Here is a 26,372-nt window from a genome sequence, read left to right as displayed (position 1 = left end):
ATAATCATTTAATTAAATTCATTATGTTATATTTAAAGTACTAGTACCTTAAATTTAGTTAAAGTAATGATAATTAAAGTAACGGTAAGTTTAATTTTTGATGTACTTACTAAACTTTCATGAGCTTAACATGTGTTTTAAATGCATAAGTACAACATCAAATTGGAGCTCTAGATTCAAGTCGTTCAAAGTAGCGAGCTCGACACATCTCATAATATCATTAAAGGTTGGAAGAAAGTGAGACGAAATAAATTTTATGGTATAGAATATGATATGTACATAGGTTAAAAAAAAAGCATGTGTAAAAGATTTTTAGTGGAAACAAATTATTGAATTTGATTGAAATGTGGTATATGAACATTGCTTTAGGTGTTGAGAGTTGAAGTATAGAAAATTTATGAAAACAGAATGCACATCGCGACGATGGATCTTTCACATTGTGATGATAGATCTTTCATGTCATGACAAGATCAAGTCACTGAGTAGCGTCATGATATGGGATCCTCAAAGTCGCGATGTCAACTTGAAAGATTGAAATTTTATATTTTAGTCCTTAATTAACAATAAGACATTAATAGAGCTTTCATAAGCCCGTATAAAGCTCCAATTTGTTTATAAATCATGTTATAAATGTGCAATGAGCATAGCAACTTAAATAAAAAACTAAATCGATATGTAATTAATTATAGTTGCTCCGACAATGAATGTGACATTTCGGTGTCTTGATTTGACAATTGGGTCGAGTACGGGTGTTATAATTAATCTATTTTGAAAAATTTTGTTTATGTAGTTTAAATTTTTAATTTTTAATTCAAGTATGCTACTTAAAAAGTTAAATTATTTTTAATTTACTAATAGTTGTATGACTACGGTGTTGTTTATTTTTAAAAAATCTTGAGAAACCCACATCAATAAATTACAAAATGATTAAATATATTGCATGACATATAAATGATGTCTTGTTTTTTTTTTGGAATGTCTCTTCTATTGCTTACAAATCATATACTTATTTGGTTAAGTAATAAAAAAAAAAAGAGAAGGATTTATTAAGATACTTTGGTACCAATATAGAGCCTCTTATCATTTGTTTTATTAGAGAATTTTTTTTTTTGAGGGAAAGTTTTACAAATTTATAGAATATCTTAATTTTAAAAGTTAAAAGGTTTGGTTAGAAAATTTGAGAATTAAATTGATAAAATTTATTAAAGTGAATGGTGAAACTTATTAAATTATTTAGAATTAAGATCAAATTAATAAAATATGTAAGAATTGAAAATTAAATATATTATTATTTTTATTAAAAATGATGAGTGAACAAAACAAAATAAATTGAACCTTTAAAATTAAAAATTTTTAAAATTATATAATTAAAATAGAAACACCGTGACCATTTGTATAATTTAGAGCGAAAATTAAACTTAAATCCTGGGTGTGAAACATCAAATTCTTACCAACTTAGCCGTGTGTGATTAATATTTACCGTTTGAAAGAAAAAGACAATTAAAACAGTGTCTAAATCCAGGCATTTCTTTTTTGGCAACTTCATTAAAATATTGCTTTTTTTAGTTCCTTTCTAACAGGCTGATACTGTATAATTTCCACCGTCTGTTCTTTTTCCATCTCTTTTCTTCATCCTGCTCTTCCATGGCGGTTCTCTCGACTTCTCACTTACCATTGCACTGTTCAAAGCCTGAGTCAGGCTGTTCTTGGAAACCCATTTTTTTCCCAGTAAAGATAGGAACACCCAACCGCAATGTCCCCAAGAAATTGGTGCTCTCTTCAAGGAGTGTCGATGAAAATATCTCTAACAACACTTCCTCCGCAAATGCCTCTGTTCCTTCGACCCCCTCTCGAAAAAAGTACTATGTTATCTAATCCACTCCTTTTCACATTGGCATTCGATGTCGAAGCCATTGTTACTCATGTTTTCAATTTCATTGTTCTATTTTTTTTTTTTTTGCCTACTTACTGTATTATTGCTAGCTTTGGTTTCTTCATAACTATGCACTTGACCTTGTATTTTGGCATTTACTTTCTGTTCTTGGGAAGTGAAAAGCGAGAAGAACATATTATTAAAAACCTTAAATCTAAGTTTTTGTAAATATTAAAATGCATAGTTTTGTTTTCTATTTTATATGGAATAGTAATGCTTAACGGTTTGCTATTCGTTGACGGCAATGTCAATGGGTTATGGGGTGTTTTGCAAAAATCTATGGGACAAATTCTCCTTGTTGATATATTGGATCCTTTAGCTTATTTGGATAATTATAGGGATTAGGACACATATTAGCTTGCAATTCATGCGCTCATGTTTAGTCTATTGAACTATAGAGTTTGGGTTTTATGATTTAAATCAGTGTTTTTGCTACTGTGTCGTTGTTTCTTAAATGGATGATTATGAATAATTTAATGCTGAAAGTCCAGCACTAAGCTGCTGCTAGGTAGAAGTAGAACCTATGTTGCTCCGATTTTCATTTTTCTTAAAGCATCCGAGTCCGACATCTATGTATTATCCGAGTTTGATTTATATTTAAATATGGGTAGGGTAACATGATCCTCCAAGGACCCCTAATACATGAAAAAACTTAGCAATTTGAATATGCTTGACTTTGGATTTTGGAACATACACATACTTGAGTACGAGTAACATAGGTTAGAACTTCAAGCTATTTCTCCTGGTTTTGAATCTGTTACTAGTTGAACCTTCTTTCCAAAACTTGGTTATTGTTTGATAGTATTTGGATGTACTGGTGGGAGCAATGTTGTGTTCGTTTGCTTTCTTTCCATGGTCCATATGCTTATGTATGTCTCCCTATTGCCTTCACAATGATGATCCAAGGGTGAGGCAGCACACGATTTCAGTGTTTGTTGGTGACGAAGGTGGAATGATTAATAGAATTGCCAGAGTTTTTGCAAGGAGAGGGTACAACATCGAGTCCCTTGCAGTTGGTCTGAACAAAGATAAGGCACTTTTTACCATTGTTGTCTCTGGTACTGAAAGAGTGCTGCAACAAGTTATAGAGCAATTACAAAAGCTTGTCAATGTCTGGAAGGTACAATATTACCTCGAACTATTCATTTTATATGCATTTTGGCTCTTGTTAAGCTGATATTCCCAAGATGGGAAAGTTTTTTTTTTTTCTTAATTCAATGTTTTTCACTCTTTCTGAAATTTGTCTGATAGCTCTTATTAGTGCAAGCAAAAAGATTTAAAGTTTTAAGTACCTCTAGATTATCTGTTAGAATCTATATTACTTGGACTTGGGTTTAGTGTTGAATGTGGTATGTGTCTGATGTGTTTGACAAGGGTATGGTCAGTTTTTCCATTTGGAGAATCATACCCATTTCTTATCGTCAGATATGTGTTGGATACGAGTGAGAAAATGGATATTTTAGGAAAAATTGAAGTGTTGGAGCAATAGATTAGAATATCTTAAAAGTGGTAGATAACATTCTTAAAATAGTACCTTCTAATCTCATTATTTTCCATCCACTCTTAGATGAATATACCTTTCTTTTTCAGCAAGGTACTAAGTAATTGTTTCTCTCTGCGTTTGTTTTCCCCTTTTCGCTTCCATCTTTTTGAAATATTGTTTGTTTTACATTTTAATTTCTCAAATTACTACTTTTAATCTGATGAGCAGGTTGAAGATCTTTCAAATGAGCCCTTGGTTGAACGTGAGCTAATGCTAATAAAAGTGAAAGCAGATCCACAGTTCAGAGCAGAGGTAAATATACAATGACTTTTAGAATGTTAATTCTATGTTTGGGAATATGAATTTGAGAGTTTGTATTTAGATTTCATTTGCTAGTAAATGATGAGAATGGAATGCATATATTATGTATAAGTCAATTGAGTTAATAAGGTTATATATTTGAAATTTCAAAACACTAATGTCTATAAGAATTTCAAATTTACTACTAAAAAGGCATCCAACAAATCCATGAATTTAAAAAATAGTTATGGATGTTAAATTATATGTGTTTTATTTGACAACTTGTAGTATTTTTGTAATTCAAATCATTTTTTGAAATTCAAGTTCTCAAACATATCATAGGAGTTTCTTCTAAAATCTTGTTTACTTTTTCTTTTTTCTTCCTTTTATTGGTCAATCTTTTATTGCTTATCAGGTCATGTGGTTAGTGGACATCTTCAGGGCAAAGATTGTGGATATCTCAGAAAGCTTACTAACTATTGAGGTAATAATGGCAGAAATAACCTCTTTTCATGCCCATTCTTTTCTTGCTTCTCAAATCCCAAATATGTGTAAAGTTACATAAGTTTGAGTTTGGATACTGTAGTTTTCTTATTCTGATTTCTTAGAGAAATTATCTGTTATGTTACTTGGACTTGGGTGCAAGTACCATATACTGGCATATTTAGCTTTTCTCTGTACTTCAATGATTATTGGAGAGTCATATCTTTATATCCATATCCAAAATTGTGTTGGACAAGGGAGTCTGATATGGGTATTTTAAGAAAAATGAAGAGTTGGAGCAACATAGATTATATGATTGGGAGTGACAATAGATTATCTTGTTGTTGGGAGTCCACGTTGACTGAGAAGGAAGAACTTTTAGTAGCCATAGTGGCCAGACTAGAAACTAGCGTGAGTAGCTGAAGTATATAGATAATGACTGGTTGTTTTGAGAACCAGTAAAAGAAACCTCCACTTCTAATTTCTATTTGGAGTGCTTAGTAGATAATTTTTTGTTTCGAGCATAAGTCTTTATAGATATGGAGGTTATCTACCCCTCTCTTACAGAGCTTTAGGATGGAGCTTTTTTTTTTATTGGGGTGGGGCGGGTGGGTGGGAAGGGGGATGATGGGATTCATTCTATTCTTGCAATGTTGAATCACAAGTTACTTATCATGTGTTGAACCCAGGTAACTGGAGATCCTGGCAAGATGGTTGCTGTGCAAACAAATTTAAGGAAGTTTGGGATAAAAGAAATTGCTAGAACAGGAAAGGTAATAAGCTTTCCTATAAATTATTTTGATAATTTTCTAGTTGGTACTTTACAATTCTTCAACCAATCAACTTCTTGTATTCACTATCTCCTATTAGATTGCTCTTAGAAGGGAAAAAATGGGTGCGTCTGCTCCTTTCTGGAGATTTTCAGCAGCTTCTTATCCAGATCTTCATGAAAAAGTACCTGCTAATGGTCTTAATGGGGCCAGAGCTAGATCAGTATCTAATGAGGCTGATGTTTCTGGAGGAGTAAGCATTCTTTTAGCTTTCATTTTGGTGTTTCTGGGGCCAGAGCTAGATCAGTATCTAATTTCTTTGTGTTGGAACATGCTGTATCTCTGGTTATCTTAATAGTGATTATCCATCATGATTTTGTGACTGTAAGCTCTAAGCAAGGGGATAAAATCAAATTAGGGCTTGTCGATTGCACCATATAGGATTATAGTAGAAAGAAACATGTTTGTTGATGTTTCCAACTTTCATGGATTGTGCCTTTCTATCCTTATATAACCCTTCAATTCCATATAATATCTGTCCCAAAATCTCTAGTTTATGTGTTATCTGCTGCTCATGCAGGGGGATGTTTATCCCGTAGAGGACGGTTTTACAATCAATCATGTACTTGATGCTCATTGGGGATTCATTGATGACAGTGTAAGAATGCTTGTTACTGATCTATACTCATCTATACTCATTCTTCTTAGAGTAAGTCATCAGCTTCATGTCTTGTGAAATGGTGTAGTAGATATTGAGTTTGGTTTGGCTTTGAAGTTTCCTCGTTTTAGAACATGCTTGGGTGTCTTTGGTCTATGTGCGAAGGGCTGCTATAGTGTAAAAAGAGGCCAGCATAGTAGTAACTGACCTAGCTTGAAAGTATGGAAATCCTGTCCTTGTAAATTAGATGCATTCAACTTCTTTTTGGCTTTTGAACTTGCTCTCAACTTATAATCATGTTATATATTAGTGAATTGTTCTTTGGACTCAATGGAACCCACCAAGATAAAATGCAGTAGATTTTGAATGCTGTCGCTACCTCTTCCAGAGGAACTTTCTTATTTCTTCCCAACCCCACCGATTAAAACCCACTTGTTTGCCACCTCTAGTTATCACTCTTAGATCAACTCAGATCTTAACTCATTTATTTTGTTCTGATAGGAAACTCAGCTGTCTCCCTTAATGTCATGCTGGGCAATACTGATGTATTTCGAGAAAAGAATCTCTAAACTTTTAAGGCTTTTTTGAATTTGTTGAAAAGGATAACCAGATATAAGCTGAATTGAATTTTGGTTAGCTTGTATAATTTCCAAATTCCCAGCTCATAAATACTGAACTAGAGTATAAAATGTATCTCTTTGGTAAGCTAGTCTATTTTAGCTTAAGAAACTAATACCTTTTGCTACTATTCTTTTCAGACAAGTGGACTTCAATCTCATACTTTATCCATGATTGTAAATGACTCTCCGGGAGTCCTAAACAATGTTACAGGGGTTTTTGCTCGAAGAGGCTATAATATTCAGGTGGATTTCCTGTTGTTATTTCTTCTCTCTCTCCTCCTGTTCTTCTTTTCACAGTTCCTCAACTGCTGAATCGTCTTTAATATCATCAGAGTTTGGCTGTTGGGCATGCTGAAACTGAGGGGCTCTCCCGCATTACAACTGTTATCCCTGGTACAGATGAATCAATTAGCAAGTTGGTGCAGCAACTTTATAAGCTAGGAGATCTTCATGAGGTGAGATTATTTGGAAGGGTTACTAGTAAATTATTTTATGGGTAATGAATAAAATAGCTCGAGAATGAGAAATCCGGAGTATTTGTTAGAGCTGCATATGAGATGATGTGGCACTCTAGATTTATAAGCAGTAGATCTTCATGAGGTGAGATCATTTGGGAGGGTGCTTGAAATTAATTGTAAAATATTTTTTGGGCAATGAATGAAATAGCTCGAGAACGAGAATTGTGGATATTTGATAGAGCTGCATATGACTTGATGCAGCATTCTAAATTTTTTAATCTTTCGCTATGATATTTGTCAGAGATGACATCTATGTTACTTGGACGTGGGGTTCGGTACCAGATACGGATATGCTCAATTTTTCTTAGTTCTTTCATATATTTGGGAACCATATTCCCATATCCATTTCCATATGTGTAGGATACGGATGGTGGATACATATTAGGGAAAACGAAAGAGTCTGAACAACATAGGATAAGAAAACGAAAGAGTCTGAACAACATAGGATAATGTTATCCACTGAATTGTACAAAGCAATCTCTTAGCCAGTCCCATGCTTATGGCTTTTTTAGATATCTTATGTGAGCCAATGGCTGACAATCATCAACTTCTCAGGTACAGGATCTTACCCACTTGCCATTTGCTGAACGAGAGTTAATGTTGATAAAGATTGCTGTGAATGCTGCTGCTCGACAAGATGTCCTCGACATTGCCAACATTTTTAGGGCCAATGCTGTTGATGTTTCTGGCCACACAATCACTCTCGAGGTAAATGTCCTTTCTGAGACTTTAGTTTGGTTTTATTTCCATCAAATACATAGCCTTACAACTACAATTATACATTTTTTTGCAAGTCATCATTCGGGCATAGGAATATCAGGAGTTGTCATTATTTTCTGCAAAAGTAAATTCCTTCTTGACTCAGCAAACAAAGGCTGTCTTTTCGGATATATGAACCTTCATATAGCCTTGGCTAATTTGGTTGGCATCCTGCATAGCTGATATCATTTGGGAAAAGTCATCAAATGAAAGAAATAAAGATTCAACTGGAACTTTAGCTTTGCTATTGAAAAAATATTTAATTGTGACATTGCCATAGGCTGAACCATGTTTGAGTACTGGTGAGGAAGCCATGTTTTCAATATTCAAATTGTTCTGATACCTAGTGATTGATTTATTGAATGATCAAATTTCCTCTTCTTCAGTTTTGCCAGAGGCAATACGGTGGGTGGTAATTGCTAGTAATTTTGCAAACATTATCATGAGCAAAATATCATGCACACCCATTTTGACACTTGTTTTTGCATTCTTGCTGTTCTTTAGAAGCAAGGAGACAAAAGAATGGAAGATTAATAGATTATGATTCTTAATCTGTTGCCTTTGTTTTGTGTGAACGTTGATGTCTGATGTTTGTTTAGCAGGCTTTAACTACATCTGCATCTAATAGCTTTTGTTTGACTGCGGATACTGATAACTATGGTTTTAATGCTTGTTCCAGTTAACGGGAGATCTAGACAAGTTGGTTGCACTGCAGAGATTGCTGGAGCCCTATGGCATTTGTGAGGTCAGTTTTCATTTGATATATCTACGTGCACATTCTTATGTTTAACATGTTAGATCATTGACATGTGGTTTCATGAATTGCAAAACTTCATGGTATATTTCTTCTCTTTTTTCCATATTTAGGTTGCTCGAACTGGTCGTCTAGCATTGGTGCGAGAGTCAGGTGTGGACACCAAATATCTCCGTGGATACTCTTTGCCTTTATAAGTTTTTGAGAATTTTCAATGTACTTTTTGAGAATCAATTTTGTAAAGTTTGAACAATCAAACTCTGGTTAGAGCTTGATTCTTGTTATTAGTCAATGTTTAATATATAATTGGTTATGAAGAAAATGTTCCATTTATAAGATATAAGGATGCTTCTTCCAAATCCCTTTTATTCATCAAACAGTCTATCCGTTCTTATAGCACAGCTTTTAGTTACATGAATCATGAGAGACTACTGCTAACTGTTTCCCGACATTCAGAGCGGTCTCAAGGCCTTTGGTTATGTCTATGTTATTTTCCCTTGTTTGATGTAAGGTATAATCATTTCTAGAAACTTGGTATCCTTCGATTTGGATCCTTTTCACTACAATGTTCATCAAGTTGTGCATTCCTTCAGGCTGCTCATTGTTTTACTGTGAGATCATTCCACATACTGCAATACGACCATGGATCCTCATGTTTATCAGCACTGCATTCAGCATCTTCCCCCCGACGTTTTCAAAGTACATATCAATTCCTCGTGGAAAATACCTGGCAAAAGATACTGCACTTGGGATGATTACAGAAAAAAAAAATAATTGCATCTTGGCTCCTTATGACGAACTTTTTTATTTGATTTCTTTTTTACATTGTTACTGACCCTTTCAGTGCAGCAACCAAGTCTGGCTTTTGTAGTTGAACGCCACATCGAAACTGAACTTATTCTTCAGCAACTCAACCTTTGATATGGGTGTAATGGCAAAAAACCAAGACATGCAACGGTATATGATATGGGAAAAAATAGAAAATAACTTGAAACATGATTATGATATAATAAAATATATGAATTATCAGGTATAAAACTCACTTCACGGTATATGATATGGGAAAAAATAGAAAATAACTTGAAACATGATTATGATATAATAAAATATATGAAGTATCAGGTATAAAACTCACTTTCTCTTTGCTTCCAGCACTTCCAACAACATAGCAACCTAACCATTTAGCAAATTGGCCAACAAGCTGGCCAACTGCTCCAGATGCTGCTGATACATAGACATAATCCTCTTTTTTAGGGGAACAAACCTCATAAAAACCAGCATAAGCAGTCAAACCTGGCATACCTGTGATCACAACAATTACTCAATTAGATGAGCACAAGGACATCTCAAAGTAAAATAGAACTGTGTTACTTCATACTCTTTATTTTGTTTGAATTCCTCATGTTTGGTACATATTTGGATACAAGTATAGGAATATAACTTTCAAAGATTTTTCCAAATACATACAAAAGAAAAGTTGAACGTACCTTTTCAATAAAAGAGCAATGTGAATCATTTGTATAAATGATCATAGTTCGTGTTGGAATAAATTTGCCTTAACTTAAAAGAAACGAAGAAAAAGGCTAGGAGAAAAGAAAGATGGAAACAATTGCTGGTGAAAGTGTATTTTCTATTCAACTGAAAACTAGTGTTTATATGGAAAATCATTAACTAAAAATAGACTACTTAAAAGATTCATAATCTCTATAAAATCTTTAAAAATCAGAAAAAAATAAATATTGCTAAAATTAACTAGATTATTCTGTTATAGTAGCTGAAGCAAACCTTAAACACTTCTCCTTGCTTTAGTTGCTTCAAATTCCAAGTTCCTAACTAAGAAACTCAAAATTTATTCTTGCTAGCTCTTTCTTGCTTGGTCAGTGCAGCATTTTGATTTGCCTAGACTTTTCAGACAACTTAGCAATAGTAGCTAACCCCTTCTCAAATGTGAAAAATAAAATAGAATAAAATAAATAAAAATAAAGAACACATAAATTTTACGTGAAACCCTTTCGGAAAAAAACCACGGCAAGAGGAGAAGAAAATTCACTATGTCGAAAAATTTTACTCAAATACAAGAGGAATAGACTATGTCTATTTATAGGCTTGCAAAGCCATATTCTAGTAGGATTGAAACACCTTATCCTAATCAATATAAAATAGATGGAGTTTAATAAGGTTTAAAACCTTATTCTAAAATAAAATAAAAGAAGTCTAGTTCTATATGGATTTTACTTTTATTTTATTTTCCATCGTATTTTATTTAAATAAGAATTTGGTCACTTAATTCTAACAATCTCCACCTTGACACAAATTCTCAATGAACAAGTTCTTCATCGCGAACTTTCAATAAACAAGTTCTTCACCTCTTCCAAAAACCCTTAAGGGTTTAACTTCAACAATGAACACCAACCAAGTCTAAGCAATGCTCAAACTTGGTTATAGGAAGTGACTTAGTCATCATATCTGCAGGATTTTCATGAGTGCTAATTTTGCTCACAACAATATCACCACGAGCAATAATATCACGAACAAAATGATACCGAATATCAATGTGTTTTGTTCTCTCATGAAACATTTGATCTTTTGTAAGAAAGATGGCATTCGATCGTCACAAAATATCTGGCTGATTTGAAGGTCTTCATTGAGTTCACTAAATAGTCCCTTCAACCAAATAGCTTCTTTACAAGCCTCAAGAATCGCCATGTACTCACTTCGAGTGGTAGACAAAGCGATCGTAGTTTGCAAAGTGGCTTTCCAACTAATTGCACAACCTCCGATTGTAAAGACGTAACTCGTGAGAGATCTTCTTCTATCAAGGTCTCCAAGAAAATCAGCATCAACATACCCTATAACTCCATCTTTAGTTCTTCCAAACTGTAAGCAAACATTAGTAGTGCCTCGTAAGTATCTTAAAATCCACCGAATCGCTTTCCAGTGTTCTTTACCAGATTCGCCATGTATCTCGCTAAGCGACCGACCGCATATGATAAACGGACGTGAACAAACCATAGCATACATGAGAGATCCTATCGCACTAGAGTATGGAACATGTGACATGTACTCAATCTCATTATCGATTGAGGAGATAAGACCGATGAAAGTCCGAAATGGTCGCTAAAGGAGTGCTAACGAGCTTAGCACTCTGCATATTGAACTCGCAAAGAACTTTCTCAATGTACCCCTTCCGACTTAGGTACAATTTACTTGCTTTTCTATCTCGAGAATCTCCATACCAAGTATCTTCTTTGCTGGTCCTAAATCTTTCATCTCAAATTCTTCACTTAGTTGGGCTTTAACCTTTCTTATCTCTCTTTATCTTTTGTCGCTATCAACATGTCATCAACATAAAGAAGTAGATACACAAAAGAACCATCACCATTTTTCTTAAAGTAGACACAACTGTCAAAACTACTTCTTTTGAAATCATGAGAAGTCATAAAGGAATCAAACCTCTTGTACCACTTGTCTTGGTGATCTGTTTCAAACCGTAAAGGGACTTTTTCAGAAGCAAACATAGTCCTCTTTTTCGAGACTATAAAACCCTCTGGTTGTTGCATGTAAATATCTTCCTCAAGTTCTCCATGCAAAATGCGGTTTTACATCTAACCGCTCAAGCTCCAAATCATGCATGGCCACAATACCAAGCAAAGCTCGAATCGAACTATGCTTAACAACCGGAGAGAACACATCTGTGAAGTCCACTCGGAATTTGATCTGTAACCCTTTGCAACAAGCCTTGCTTTATATCCGGGTTCTTCAACTCCTGAGTCCTTCTTTCTTTTTAAACACCCATTTACAACGAATGCCTTTTTACCTTTAGGAAGTTTTACAAGATCCCATGTTCGCTTTTTGTGGAGTGATTCCATCTCCTCTTGCATAGCAAACATCCACTTTTCTCGAGTCTTCACTGACTAATCGCCTCGAATAATTAAATGGCTCTTGATTCGCATCTATATCTTCACCACATTTAAAGCATAAGCAACTAGATCAACCTCGGCATACTTCTTTGGAGGTTTAATTTCTCTTCTTGTCCTGTTTTTGGCGATAGAGTATTGCGGTGAAGAAGCAACTCTATTCTCAATTTTTGTCTTGGCTTGAGGAGTTGATTCAGATTAATCGATGCTCCACCGCTTTTGGTTTTCTTTATTGGAAGAGTCTTTAAGAGATAAGTTAGGTAGCATAGCGTTTCATCAAAAACAACATCTCTGCTAATCACAACTTTTCTATTTTCGGACACCATAACTTATAGCCTTTTACACCACTTTATAACCAAGAAAACGCATTTAATGGATCTCGGTTCCAATTTTCCATTATCAACATGAGCATACGCAGGACACCCAAAAATCTTTAAATCGAATAATTAGCGGGATTACCGCACCATACCTCTTGTGGAGTCTTTTCTCAATGGCAACGGATGGAGATCGGTTGATCAAAAACATGCAAGAGAGGTCGCTTCGCCCAAAATGACTTTGTAAGTTGGCATTTGACAACATACATCGAACCTTCTCCATGATCGTTCTGTTCATTCGCTCGCAACGCCGCTTTTGTGTGGAGTATGACGAATCGTCAAGTGTCTCATGATCCTTCCGACTTGCACAATCTATTAAACTCATCGTAATGTAACTCTAAGCCATTGTGCATGACGGAGGTATTTTATCTGCTTTTCCGTCTGCTTTTTCAATCATAATTTTCCAAGACTTAAATGTGGAAAACACATCGCTTTTTCGCTTCGTGAAGAACGCCCAAACTTTTTCGGAAAAATCATCAATAAAGGTTAGCATATAATTAGCTCCACCTCTCGAAGGCACTCGGACGGCCCCCACAGATCGTAATGGATATACTCCAACATTTCCTTCGTGTTATGGATTCCTCTAGCGAATCGAACTCTCTTTTGCTTCCCAAAAAACACAAGTGCTCACAGAAATTCAGTTTGCAAATTCCTTGCCCATTAAGAAGTCCTCTTTGCTTAATTTCGCCATGCCATTCTCACTCATATGCCCTAGGCGCATATGCCAAAGTTTAGTAATATCATCATCGACAAGGAAGAGGAAGCGACAATTGCATCACCAAGAATGAGAGAACCTCAGAAAACATATAACTTGGCAATCTTTCTTTGCCCTTTCATCACAACAAGGACCCTTTGAAATCTTTAAAACCCCACTTTCACCGTGTATCTGCACTTTTGAATCAAGAGTACTCAACGAAATTAAATTTCTTTTCAATTCGGAACATGCCGCACGTCACTAAGTGTTCGACAACTCCATCAAACATCTTAACTTTAATTGTTCCAACACCGCGATTTTACATGAAGCATTATTTCCCATCAAAACAACACCTTCAGATCATCGTTTCATAAGTTGTAAACCAATCCCGATTGGGACTCATGTGGAAGGTGCAACTGAATCAAGTATCCACTCCTCGCTTACTTTAGAATCATTGATGAAGCAACTAGAAGTTCACCATCGTTGTAGTCTTCTACAACATCGCCTTCACCGAATTTTCCGGTTGTTTTCCTTTTGATTCGCATGACCTCCTTTTCATCTTATTTTGTAGCTTATAGCACTCGATTTAATGTGCCCTTTCTTCTTGCGAAGTTGCAAGTTTTACCTCTGCTTGAAGATTTCGATCTACCCTTAGATTTACCACGAGGATTCCGTTCTGTGTTTTACCACGATCATCATCAACATTCGGTCTTGTCTCCCACGAACAATGAGACCCTCTCCCCGAGAGTTGGGTTTAACCACAAGATGCTTCATCTTATCATACGAGGTTAAAGAATCATAAACCTTATCAACCTGTGAGAGACTCGGCTATATAAAATCGTGTCTCTAAAGGTTGAATAAGACGGGCAACGAACAAAGTAGAATCAACCCTAGATCTTCCTTATCATCTTGAACCTCCATGGCCTCCAAGTTTGAGAGAATTTCTTTAAACACTGTTAAGTGTTCGTGTCTGACGCACCTTCCTCCAAACGATGAGCATAAAGACGCCGCTTCATATGCAACTTGCTTGTTAGAGTTTTCGACATACATATTTGTTCTAGCCTCTTCCATAATGCAATGGCGCTTTTCTCTTTCATCACATCCCGCAAAATTTTGTTGGACAAATGCAGATGTAATTGTGTTAATGCCTTTCGATCCTTACGCTTCTTCTCTTCATCTGTTAATGTCGGAGGCATCTTATCTATCCTAGCAGGGCATCCTCTAGATCCATCTGCAAGAAGCGCTTGCATCTTAATTTGCCACAACGCAAATCGGTGTTGCGGTCCAACAATGAATTTCATACTTCAAAGACGCCATTACCGTGATCGAGATGAATAACCCGGAAGCTCGATACCAATTTGTGAAAAATAAAATAGAATAAAATAAATAAAAATAAAGAACACATAAATTTTACGTGGAAACCCTTTCGGAAAAAACCACAGGCGAGAGGAGAAGAAAATTCACTATGTCGAAAAATTTTTACTCAAATACAAGAGGAATAGACTATGTCTATTTATAGGCTTGCAAAGCCATATTCTAGTAGGATTGAAACACCTTATCCTAATCAATATAAAATAGATGGAGTTTAATAAGGTTTAAAAACCTTATTCTAAAATAAAATAAAAGAAGTCTAGTTCTATATGGATTTTACTTTTATTTTATTTTCCATCGTATTTTATTTAAATAAGAATTTGGGTCACTTAATTCTAACATCAAATTTATTAGCAAGGTCACGAACAGAGAAGTGATTTTGCTGCTCCAACAACAATGCAATCTCACATGCAACAATCTCTTTCATGGACAGAACTTTAGGATCTCCTTTGACATTCGCAATATGATTATTTGCCTTAATTTTGCAGTTGGGAAAATGGCTCGAAGCAAATATTACATCAGCTGATACAATTGGAAGTGCTTTCTTTTGCACAGTATCGCTAAAATTTCAACTTACCTCGTCATTGTTCTGAATCTACTTCCATTGAGAGATGGAGTCTTGTGAGGTCCAGCCACATCAGTGTATTAATTGCATCTTCTCAATAGCTCTCCAAGTTGATTTCTTGAATGCAAGTCTCGATTGCTTTCCTTGTTGGCAAGCTCTACAACCTGGAATTCCAGATTCAAGACAAGAAGACTTTGAATCAATTCCTTTCTGTCCAAATTCACAATAGTTGTATGGTTGAAATGTCCAAGCCTCTTGTGCCAAACTTTAGCATGCCGTTTGTTGCAGAGAATGTGGCTTGCTCTTCCTCCAATGGGTCAAGTGCAAAACTCTTCGTTTTTATTTTTACTTTGAATACATCGTTATCATTTTTATCTTTGATTAAATACTGATTTGTTTCAAAGATAACTTTGAAACCCTTTTGAACTAACTCGCCAACACTTAATAAATTTTGACTAATGTTAGGTACGCGCCTTTTCCCTTGACTGCAATGTACTCACCATTGTCAACCTTTACTTGGGAAACTACTAAAGTGTAAAATTCTTCCTCTAATGGATCAAGTGTAAAACTCTTCCCTTCTATTTTTACTTTAAATACATCATTGTCATTTTCATCTTTGATTAAACATTAATTTGTTTCAAAGATAACTTTGAGTCCCTTTTGAACTAACTGGCCAACACTCATAAAATTTTGATTGATGTTATGTACAAATAACACATCTTTGATAAGTTTTGTACTTGAAATGCTTTTAATTGCAACTGTGCCTTTTCCCTTGATTGCAATGTACTCACCATTGCCAATCTTTACTTGGGAAACTACTAAAGTATCCAATTTCTTGAAGAGATCACGATCAAAAGTCGTATGGTTGGTACAACCATTGTCAATGAGCCACTTCTCATTTGAATGGTAGATTGCTAAGATAGTGGCTACAAAGAGTTACTCAACCTGTTATTCGTTAGCAACTTGAGCAACATTCTTTTGCTGCAAATTCAATTGTGCGACAGTCTTTTGCTGAATATTACTTTTGCAAGTTCTTTGATGATGCCCTATATTTTGACACTTGCCACATTACTGGTCTAGTTTCCTCCAACATTGGAAAGATGGATGACCCTTTCTTCCACAGTGTTTATAAGGAGGAAAATTAAATTTCGGTCCTATATTTGTAATGGATGACTAAGAACCTGAATTTCCCTTCTTGTGCTATTCTTGTTTCTTTCCCTTTCCTCCTCGATTATATTGAGCTTCCGCAACACCTTCAACAAACCCTTCAGATCTCATGAGTCTTCTCTGTTCTTGTGCCTACAAAGCATTCATCAATTCTGCCAAATTAACTTTTGACAGATCTTTAGTGTTTTCCAATAAGGAAATGGCAGCTTCAAAATTTTCAATAATAGTTACAAGAATTTTTTTGAACTAATTTGGAATCAGGAAACGCAAATCCAAGTAGTTTCCTAATCCAAGTAATCTTACTTTTTTTTTTCGATTCTAAGCAATTTGTCAAAGTACTCCTTCACCATCTTAGATTCCTTCATCTTCTAGAGTTCAAACTCTATAATCGAGTTCAACATTTTTCATGTCTCTAATCCTTTCGTCTCCTTCATACTCCTCTTTCAAGAAATTTCGAACTTCAAAGGTTGACTTCATTGTCATGATTCTGAGAAAGATTTCAGATGATACTGTAGCAAATAAGGTAGCTCTTATCTCTAATTTTCTTGATTTCCTTTCCTTGTGATTCTTAATTTGCACCATAGTCGAATTAACAAGTAATGAAAGAACTTTGTAGTCCTTCTTTATAGCTTCCCAGAGATCATTTTCCTCAAGACAAGTCTCTATCCTTGCTGCCCAGTCATGATAACCTTCACCATTGAAAACAGGTGGTGTAAGTGCAGTGAAAGAGATTTCTAAATCCATATAAGAAGAAGGAAGATAAAATATTTTCCATTTAGTTACAAGTTTCTCAAGAAGATAGCTCTAATACCAATTTCTTGGAATAAATTTACTGTAACTTAAATAAACAAAGAAAAATTCTGGGAGAAAAGAAAGATAAACAATTGCTGGTGAAAGTGTATTTTTTATTGAACTGAAAACTAGTGTTTATATAGAAAAACCATTGACTAAAAATAGACTACTAAAAAGATTCATAATCTTTAAATTTTTTTTTAAAAATAAGAAACAAATCAAATATTACTAAAATTAGCTAGATTATTCTGTTATAGTAGCTGAAGCAAATATTCAACAGTTTGTTCTTCCCTAATGTTAAAGATTTGTCTCAACTAATACAGTCAAAATAATTTAGCTATTTTAAGTCATTTCAATTTGTTGCTGATTTTTATAGATTTATTTTCTTATTTTTAGTCATTGATTGTTGAATTTTTTCCTTATATAAACATTAGTTTTGTAGCTAAATAAAACATACACTTTTATAAAAAATATTTCCACTTTATTCTTGTCTTTGTTGTTTATTACAACAAGTTTTCTCAAAAACTTCAACAGTTTGGTATTAGAACCATCTTTCTAAGGGACCTATCATTGAGAGAATTATTTTATTGTATGTATTGAAAAATCTCTTTTACTGCACTTGCACCACTTATTTTCAATAGAGAAGGATATCATGTTTGGGCAACAAGGATGGAGGCTCATTTGGAGGCAAATGGTCTCTAGGAAGTTATTGTGATGATTTCGAAGTTCCTCTCTTGCCTGCACATCCAACCATGGTGCAGCTAAAGAATTACAAGGAAAATAAAATAAGAATGTCCAAGACTAGAATTATGTTATTTACTACAGTATCACCAGAAATCATTATCAAAATTATGATAAAGAAATCAAAAAGTCTGCAATTTTCTGAAAGAAAAATATGAAGGAGATGAAAGGATCAAGGGAATGTGCATTCTCAACTTGATTAGAGAATTTAATCTTCAGAAAATGAAATACTCTAAGACATTTAAAGAGTATTTGGACAGATTACTCAACATTGCCAACAAAGTGAGATTACTTGGCTCTAATAACCCGATTCTGGATTGGTTCAAAAATTCTTGAAACAGTCCCTGAAAGATTTGAAGCAATTATTCCTCATTAGACAACACTAAAGGTCTGTAAAAAATTAGTTTGACAGGATTATTGAATACTTTAGAGGCATAAGAACAAAAATACTTCTGAAGTCTAAAGGGTCTATCGATGGTGCACTTTTTGCAAGAGTTCAATCAAATCAATGAGACAAAAGAAAAAAGAAAAAATGTACGAGAAGGAAAACTCAGGTTTTGATTGTTTTAAAGTCAATAGGGGAAACAAAATTTATTTTTCCTCGCAAGCATTGTGGAAGGAGCAGTCATCCACAATTCAAATGCTAGAAAAGACAGACCAGTAGTGTGAGAAATGCCAGAAGATGAGACATCATCAAAAGATCTGTAAAAGTAACTTTCAGCAAAAACAAGTTGCATAGATAGTTGATCAAGAAGAGGAGAAACAACTCTTTGTAGCAACTTATTTTGTAATTAATAGCTCTAGTGACAAGTGGCTTATTGATAGCGGTTGTACAAACCATATGACATTTGATTGTGATCTTTTCAGGGAGTTAGATACTTCGATAATTTCCAAAGTACAAAATGGCAATGGAGACTATATTTCTGTTAAAGGCAAAGGCATTGTAGCAATTAGATGCTCTTCAGGTACAAAGCTAATCAATGATATGTTATTTGTACCTAATATAAATAAAAATTTGTTAAGTGTTAGCCGATTTCTTGAAAAAGCTTCAAAGTTGTCTTTGAACGTGATCATTGTCAAATCAAGGATGTAAAAGGAAAATATGTATTCAAAGTAATGATGTAGGGAATTAGCTTTACTTTTGATTCTTTAGAGCAAGAGCAAAAAGCCTATGCTGCAACTAAGACCAATGCATAAGTGTGGCACAAAAGGCTTGGACATTTCAATCATGCTGCTATATTAAACCTACAAAAGAAGGATTTGGTTCAGGGGCTATCTCACCTTAAATCTAATATACCATTGTCGAAACCTCCTTTATTAAAAAAGGGAATTTTGAAAAATGGGAGTCGCCACCAACCTTTTTAAGTGTGATTGGATCACCTTATAAAACATTTTGGTCTATGAAATTGTGAGAAAACGGGTTCGGGAGTCGGTTACATACGAGGAAGGGTTAGCACCCTCGCAACGCCTAAAATTGGTACCAAATTGAATAGTTTTGTCTTAATGTCAAAAGCTTGAAAGAATTTAGAAATAAGATCTTTTTTAAACCATTATAATTTGAGTTGAAAATCGAAATTCTTTCGTTCCAAAAGAGTGCGAACATCACATCTAGCATGATTGGACATGATATTCTTAAACTTTCGTAACTAAAAATCATCTCGTGATTTGCAAAAATCTATTTCAAAGGATACTTTAGATATTTAGACAAACGGAAAATCGCAACCTAGCATGTTAGGGCACTATTTCCAGAATTCCTAAATACAAAAGACATTGTCTTGTTTTTAAGATTCCTTTGGATTAAATGAAATATAAAATTTAAAAAAAAAACGATGATGCATTTAACCTATTACAAAAGATCAATATTAAATTAATTAAACTACGTACTTTAACATTTCATGCAAATATAATATAGAAAATGATAAATACGACATAAATCACACAATATACATTAACATTTCATGCATATATAATCACAAATAACATGAATATACACATTATCATTTCATGTAAAAATACAAAATAGCAAAATAAAGAATATAACAATAGAAATTACACATATATACAATAGAATTTCATGCGAATATAATCTTAAAATAATGACATAAATAATCAATTTTCATGCGAATATATAACAATAAATAAATAACACAAAAATAACAAATAATTTATGAGATAAAATTAACTTATTAAAACAATACCAAATAAATAAAAAGATATAAAAACAAACAAATTTAAAAAAATTGGAAAAATAAATGAGGTAAAAAATATTTAAAGCAATATATAAATAATAAAAGAGAAATTTTTTAAAAAATATTAGATGATATAATAATTCCATATATATTTATATAAATAATACTATATTAAATAGGTGCAAAATTTTATAATAAATTTTTGGAATTTTACATAATATGCTAAATATTTAATAATGATATATATTATTTAATAATAATTTACAAAAAAATTAAAAAAAACTTTTAAAAAAAACTTACATAATTTAATGAATAATAAAAGAATATATATAATTTATAATAAAATAAAAAATGTAAGGAATAATATATGTAGTAAAATTTATAATATATGATAAAATTTATAAATAAAATGTATAATAATATAAATAATATAATGAATAATATATAATAAAAATAATATATATACTATTTTATATATAACTAATATTTATAAAAATAAATAATACACATAGCATTTAAAATAAATTAAATATATAAAAAGGATTAAAATCAATTTTAATTAAAAATCTAGGGTTAATTACAAAAATAAAAAATTTTGGGCCTAATTGAAATGCACATTAAAATCTGAGGGACTCACTGGGCAATTAGCCCTAATCCCCAAAAACGACGTCGTTCTTCAGAATAGATTTTAATGGCCATTGGGACTAAATTGAAATAAATATAAAAGGTTAGAGCCAATTTAAAAATAAAAATAAAATGAAATTATAAGTTTTAAAAATGCGGAAGGATCGATTGGGAAATTTGCCCTTTAAACGAAAACATGCGGATCCTATCAGGGTCACAGGTCAACACGTGGATCCTGAGCTTTGAAACAACGCCGTTTTGAAACTTATGATTTTAAGCAAAATGACACCGTTTCTATAAGGCTATAAAAGCCAAATATCGACCCTAAAATCATTTTAAACCCGATTTAAAAAAAAAAACAAAAAAATCCTTTGAAAGAGGGTTAAGAGCCGGTCCTCGGAGCTATGTTGAGCCTCCGTCCAAGGGTCTACATGCACCTACACGCCTCCGTCAACACCGCCTCTTACGGCGGCTGGAAGCTGGAAAGCTTCGTTTTTCAATGGAGATCCATCGGTAAACTTCTCTTTTCCTTATTTTAGTAATATTTCATACATTCACAACGAAAGAAAAAAAATAAGGTAAAAAATCATCTCTGTTTCCTCGGTAATCTGTTGGTATTTTTTTATGTGTATGTCAACTGCCTGTATTTTATTATATGTATGTATATAAAAAAAAAAACTCTCTTTACATCGTTCTTGATTCGGGCTTTTATAGCCACTGAATATATTACAATCTTTGATTTTATTTCTTGCCATATTTGCATTTGTCTCTGCTGTTCTTCTCTCTTTCTGCAGGTACCAGCGAGAAATTTGGCGGTGAATTCGCTGGAGTCGATTCTTGCGCCGATTACGGCGCAATATGGAGCCGGAGTCACGGCGTCGATCGAGGCGTCAATGAAGGGTTATTAGAATGGTGCCTAAACGAAAGGGCGTGACTGTTGGTGTGCCTGCGGCGCCTAGGGTTTCAGAAACCGTAGGCCTTCTATCTTCTATCAACATTTTTGGCCATTTGGGCCCTGTATATTTTGGGTTGAAGGTGTAAACGGGTATTGGGTAGTTTAGGTATTTGGGCCAACCATTTGGATTGTAAAAGACTTTATTATTTCTTTAATTTTTATTTTTTGTTTTTATTTATTTATTTTACGGGCCCAGACAATTTTGGGCTATTACAGCTGCCCCTCTTTGCTTATTACTGTGTAACAGGAATAGAACAAAGATTATAAAAAGACCAAATTTTCCCGGCCTGGCCAAGTCTCGAAATCTTGATCCTCATCTTCCTCAAAGGTATTCTGATAGCTTCAAACTTCACCGTAACTTAGGAATGTCAAATCTGCTATCTTCAACCTGCTCCCTGCAAACTCAGGAATGTCAAGCCGAAATCTTTGATCTACTCCTTGCCTAATACGGAGAGGCCAAATCTGTCATCTTCAATTTGTTTCAATATAAGCATACAAATGTCAGATCTGCTATCTTCGATATGCTCTTTGTCAATACAGAAATGCCAAATCTGTTATCTTTGATCTGCTCTCTATCAATATAGACACGCCAAATCTGCTATCTTCGATCTGCTTTCTGACAATACAGAGACGCCAAATCTGTTATCTTCGATCTGCTCTCTGACAATACAGAGACACCAAATTTGTCATATTCGATCTGCTCTCTGAGAATATAGAGACACCGAATCTGTCATCTTCGATCTGCTCTTTGACAATACAGAGACGCCAAATCTGTTATCTTTGATCTACTCTCTGACAATACAGAGACGCCAAATCTGTTATCTTCGATCTGCTCTCTGACAATACAGAGACGCCAAATCTGTCATCTTCGATCTGCTCTCTGACAATATAGAGACGCCAAATCTGTCATCTTCGATCTGCTCTCTGACAATACAAAAACGCCAAATCTGTTATCTTTGATCTACTCTCTGACAATACAGATACACCAAATCTGTCATCTTCGATCTGCTCTCTGTCAATACAGAGACGCCAAATCTGTTATCGGTGATCTACATTATCCCTTAAAGGGCGTAACCTGTAGAATGCATATGTGCTCATGCCTGATGATTAAGATGCCATGATCAAAATGAATCATATGCTCCTAATGAAAATGTTATGAAAATGACTCCTATTTCGGACGTCTTTATTCATTCATCCATATTTATTTTTTGAAGTATCAATCATACTGTGCTCGTATGCTTTGAATCAAATTGGACCTACTATACTATTCTTTGAATGTTACGACCTGCTGGAGATGATCCTCTCCCAGGATTGAATCATTTGGAATGTCCAATCATCCCTTGGACTGAAGAAAAAATTTCCTCGAGTACCTTCGACCTTTTCTCATGGGAATTCTTCAAACAATTGTTCTGTTTTAGTTTCTTGTATTATCTAGAGATTTCTAGAGTAATATGCAAAACTTCATTTGTAAAAATATTTAGTTCATCAATCATTATTTCAATGCAACACATTTATGAATAATGGAAGACAAATAATTTAATCTTGAGAATAGTTAGATAAATCATCAGAATACAGTAGGAAATTATTCTGAAAACATATCTTTGAGAAGAAAAAGAATCCAAAGATAGTAAACAGGACAAAAATCAGATGTCTAACATATCATAGCTTGGGTTTCTGTATACAAATTCCATGAAGACTAATCTCGAGTTTAACATGTGTTTAGAAGATCCAAAGTACTTTGTTAATGCCCTGGTATGTAACACACTCCACTTCTCGTCAAATCTGGTATAGCAAGGTCACTGCATACTTCTCAAAATTTGAGTAGCCCTTTCGGGTTTTCAACTCAAAACCGTTTTGGTCTTAAGGCTCCCTTTGCGGGTTTTCACCTTGGCCTCTCCATTTTTTTTTGAAGTCTCAAAGCGCCCTTTGTGGGTTTTCACCTCAACTTCCCTTCTCTTTAGACAAAGTACTTCTTGACTGAGTCTGAATTCATTGGATTGGGTAAAATTTTCCCATCCATTTCTATCAAAATTAGTGCACTACCAGAGAAAGCCTTCTTCACAACATACGCTCATTCCCAATTCGGTATTCATTTTCCTCTAAAGTCTTTCTGTATGGGAATAATCTTTTTCAATACAAGGTCCCCTTCATGGAATTCTCTTGGACAAACTTTCTTGTCATAAGCTTGTATCATTCACTTCTGATACATCTGACCATGACGAATAGCCCTTAGCCTCTTTTCTTCAATCAAGTTCAATTGGTCATACCGCGATTGAATCCATTCTGCTTCATCCAGCTTTATTTCTGACAAAATTTGAAGAGAATGTATTTCTACTTCAATGGGCAACACTGCATCCATCCCATAAACCAATGAGAAAGGAGTTGCCCCAGTAGAGGTTCTGACTGACGTTCGATAGGCAAAGAGTGCAAATGGTAATTTCTCATGCCAGTCTCTGTAGGTCTCAGTCATTTTCCCTACTATCCTCTTAATATTCTTGTTGGCAGCTTCGACTGCCCCATTCTTTTTTGGGCGATATGGAGATGAATTATGATGTTTGATCTTGAATTGGCTACAAACTTATGCAATCATGCTGTTATTCAAGTTCAATGCATTGTCCGATATAATCCTTTCAGGCATTCCATACCGACAAATAATCTCTTTTTTCAAGAAACGACTTACTGCCGACTTGGTAACACTAGCATATGAAGCTGCCTCCACCCATTTTGTGAAGTAATCAATGACCATGAAAATGAAACGATGCCCATTTGAAGCTTTTGGTGATATTGGCCCAATGACATCCATGCCCCACATGGAAAAGGGCCATGGAGAGGTCATAATATGTAAGGGTGAAGGTGGTACATGAATCTTGTCCCCATATATCTGGCATTTATGACATTTCTTGGCATAGCTGATACAGTCTCCTTCTATAGTAGACCAATAGTATCCAAACCTCATAATTTGCCTTGCCATCGTAAAACTATTAGCATGTGTCCCACAAACACCTTCATGTACTTCTTTCAGGATTTGTCTAGCTTCCACAGTATCGACGCATCTCAAAAGTACCTGATCTTTCCTTTTTTTATAAAGGATGTCCCCATCTAGTATATATTCACAGGCTAACCTCCTCAAAGTTCTTTTTTCATTCTCAGTTGCCTACTCAGGATATTCACGATTTCTCACATACCGTAATATATCTTGATACCAAGGATGGTCATCATTTTCCTCTTCTTCGATATTACAGCAATGAGCTGGAACCTCAGAAATGCTCATCTAAATTGGTCTCACATCCTCTTGTTTGCTTTAATCATGGAAGCCAACGTTGCCGGAGCGTCCGCCATCTGATTTTCATCCCGTGGGAGGTAACTGAAAGTTACGTTATCAAAATCTTTAATTAACTCCAAAACTACCCTTCGATAATTGATCAATTTGGGGTCCCTTGTCTCCCATTCACCCCTAAGCTAGTAAATTACCAACGCAGAGTCTCCATATACTTCCAAGGTTCTGATTTTCCGGTCTTTTACTGCTTGAATCCCCATAATGCATGCTTCATATTCGGCCATGTTGTTCGTACAGTCAAAATCCAATTTACATGTAAATAGTTAATGATCACCATTTGGGGATACCAAGACTGCCCCAATTCTATTTCCTACCGCGTTAGATGCGCTGTCAAAGTTTAGCTTCCAAGGATATTCTTCAACGACTACCACATACATCAACTCCTCATTAGGGAAGTCAAAGCTCAACGGCTCATAATTTTCTAGAGCTCTGCTAGCCAGAAATTCTGTTATCGCGCTTCCTTTTATAGCCTTTTGACTCACATAGACTATATCAAATTCTGAAAGCAATATTTGCCACCTTGCCATTCTTCCATTTAGGGCTGTTAACTCCATCATGTACTTTAACGGATCAAGTTTTGAAATTAGCCAAGTTGTATGATATAGCATATATTGTCTCAACCTTCAAGTCGTCCAAATCAAAGCACAACACAACTTTTCAACTGGCGAATATCTCATTTCACACTCAGTGAATTTCTTACTGAGGTAATATATCGCCTTCTCTTTTCTTCCCGACTCGTCATGTTGGCCAAGTACACATCCTATAGAATTACTAAACACTGATAAGTACAGAATTAATGGTCTATCTGAACTAGGCAGAGATAACACTGGAGCATTTAACAAGTATTGTTTAACCTTATCAAAAGCATTCTGGCATTCCTCATCCCAAGTACCTTGGTTGTGTTTTCTAAGGAGGCGAAATATAAGATCACATTTCTCGGTTAATTGTGAAATAAACTGAGTAATATAATTCAATCTTCCAAGAAAACACTGAACTTCCTTCTGAGTACATGGTGGAGGCAATTCTCGTATGGCTCTAACCTTGTCTGAGTCAACTTCTATTCCCTTTTCACTGACCATAAAGCCCAATAACTTCCCCGTCCTAGCTCCGAAGATGCACTTTGCTAGATTAAGTTTCAACTGGAACTTCCTTAATCTCAGGAACAACTTCTTTAAGACTTCAATATGCTCTGTCTCTGTTCGAGATTTAGCAATCATGTCATCAACATACACCTCAATCTCCTTGTGCATCATATCGTGAAATAAAGTCACCATAGCCCTTTAGTATGTTGCCCCTGCATTCTTTAGCCCGAAGGGCATTACCTTGTAACAAAAGGTGCCCCATAATGTTATAAAGGTAGTTTTATCC

At 34.6% G+C, this 26,372-nt stretch overlaps 1 protein-coding gene and 1 pseudogene across 1 annotated transcript; one reads left to right on the top strand and one right to left on the bottom strand.

The window, feature by feature from the left end:
* The first annotated feature begins 1,517 nt into the window (after positions 1-1,517).
* Positions 1,518-8,600, top strand: LOC108486967 (acetolactate synthase small subunit 2, chloroplastic-like). The gene is made up of 12 exons (XM_017791134.2): positions 1,518-1,859; positions 2,840-3,053; positions 3,645-3,728; positions 4,132-4,200; positions 4,889-4,972; positions 5,070-5,222; positions 5,550-5,627; positions 6,386-6,490; positions 6,580-6,702; positions 7,321-7,473; positions 8,204-8,269; positions 8,392-8,600. Exons 1-12 carry the CDS (start codon positions 1,645-1,647, stop codon positions 8,473-8,475), a joined length of 1,428 nt encoding a protein of 475 aa, XP_017646623.1. The 5' UTR covers positions 1,518-1,644; the 3' UTR covers positions 8,476-8,600.
* Positions 8,601-8,654: 54 nt separating this feature from the next.
* On the bottom strand, positions 8,655-9,578 carry LOC108486968 (NADP-dependent alkenal double bond reductase P2-like; annotated as a pseudogene).
* Positions 9,579-26,372: the final 16,794 nt, after the last annotated feature.

This window comes from Gossypium arboreum, chromosome 10, assembly GCF_025698485.1.
Source record: "Gossypium arboreum isolate Shixiya-1 chromosome 10, ASM2569848v2, whole genome shotgun sequence".
Lineage (NCBI taxonomy): Eukaryota > Viridiplantae > Streptophyta > Magnoliopsida > Malvales > Malvaceae > Gossypium > Gossypium arboreum.
This window is presented reverse-complemented; position numbering and strand designations above follow the sequence as displayed.

Excerpts from the sequence above, each read along its gene's own strand:
- LOC108486967 (XM_017791134.2), top strand. The coding sequence starts at position 1,645 with ATGGCGGTTCTCTCGACTTCTCACTTACCATTGCACTGTTCAAAGCCT. Across the intron at positions 1,860-2,839 it reads TCGACCCCCTCTCGAAAAAA|GGTGAGGCAGCACACGATTT; the intron begins GTACTATGTTAT and ends TGATGATCCAAG. Across the intron at positions 6,491-6,579 it reads GAAGAGGCTATAATATTCAG|AGTTTGGCTGTTGGGCATGC; the intron begins GTGGATTTCCTG and ends TAATATCATCAG.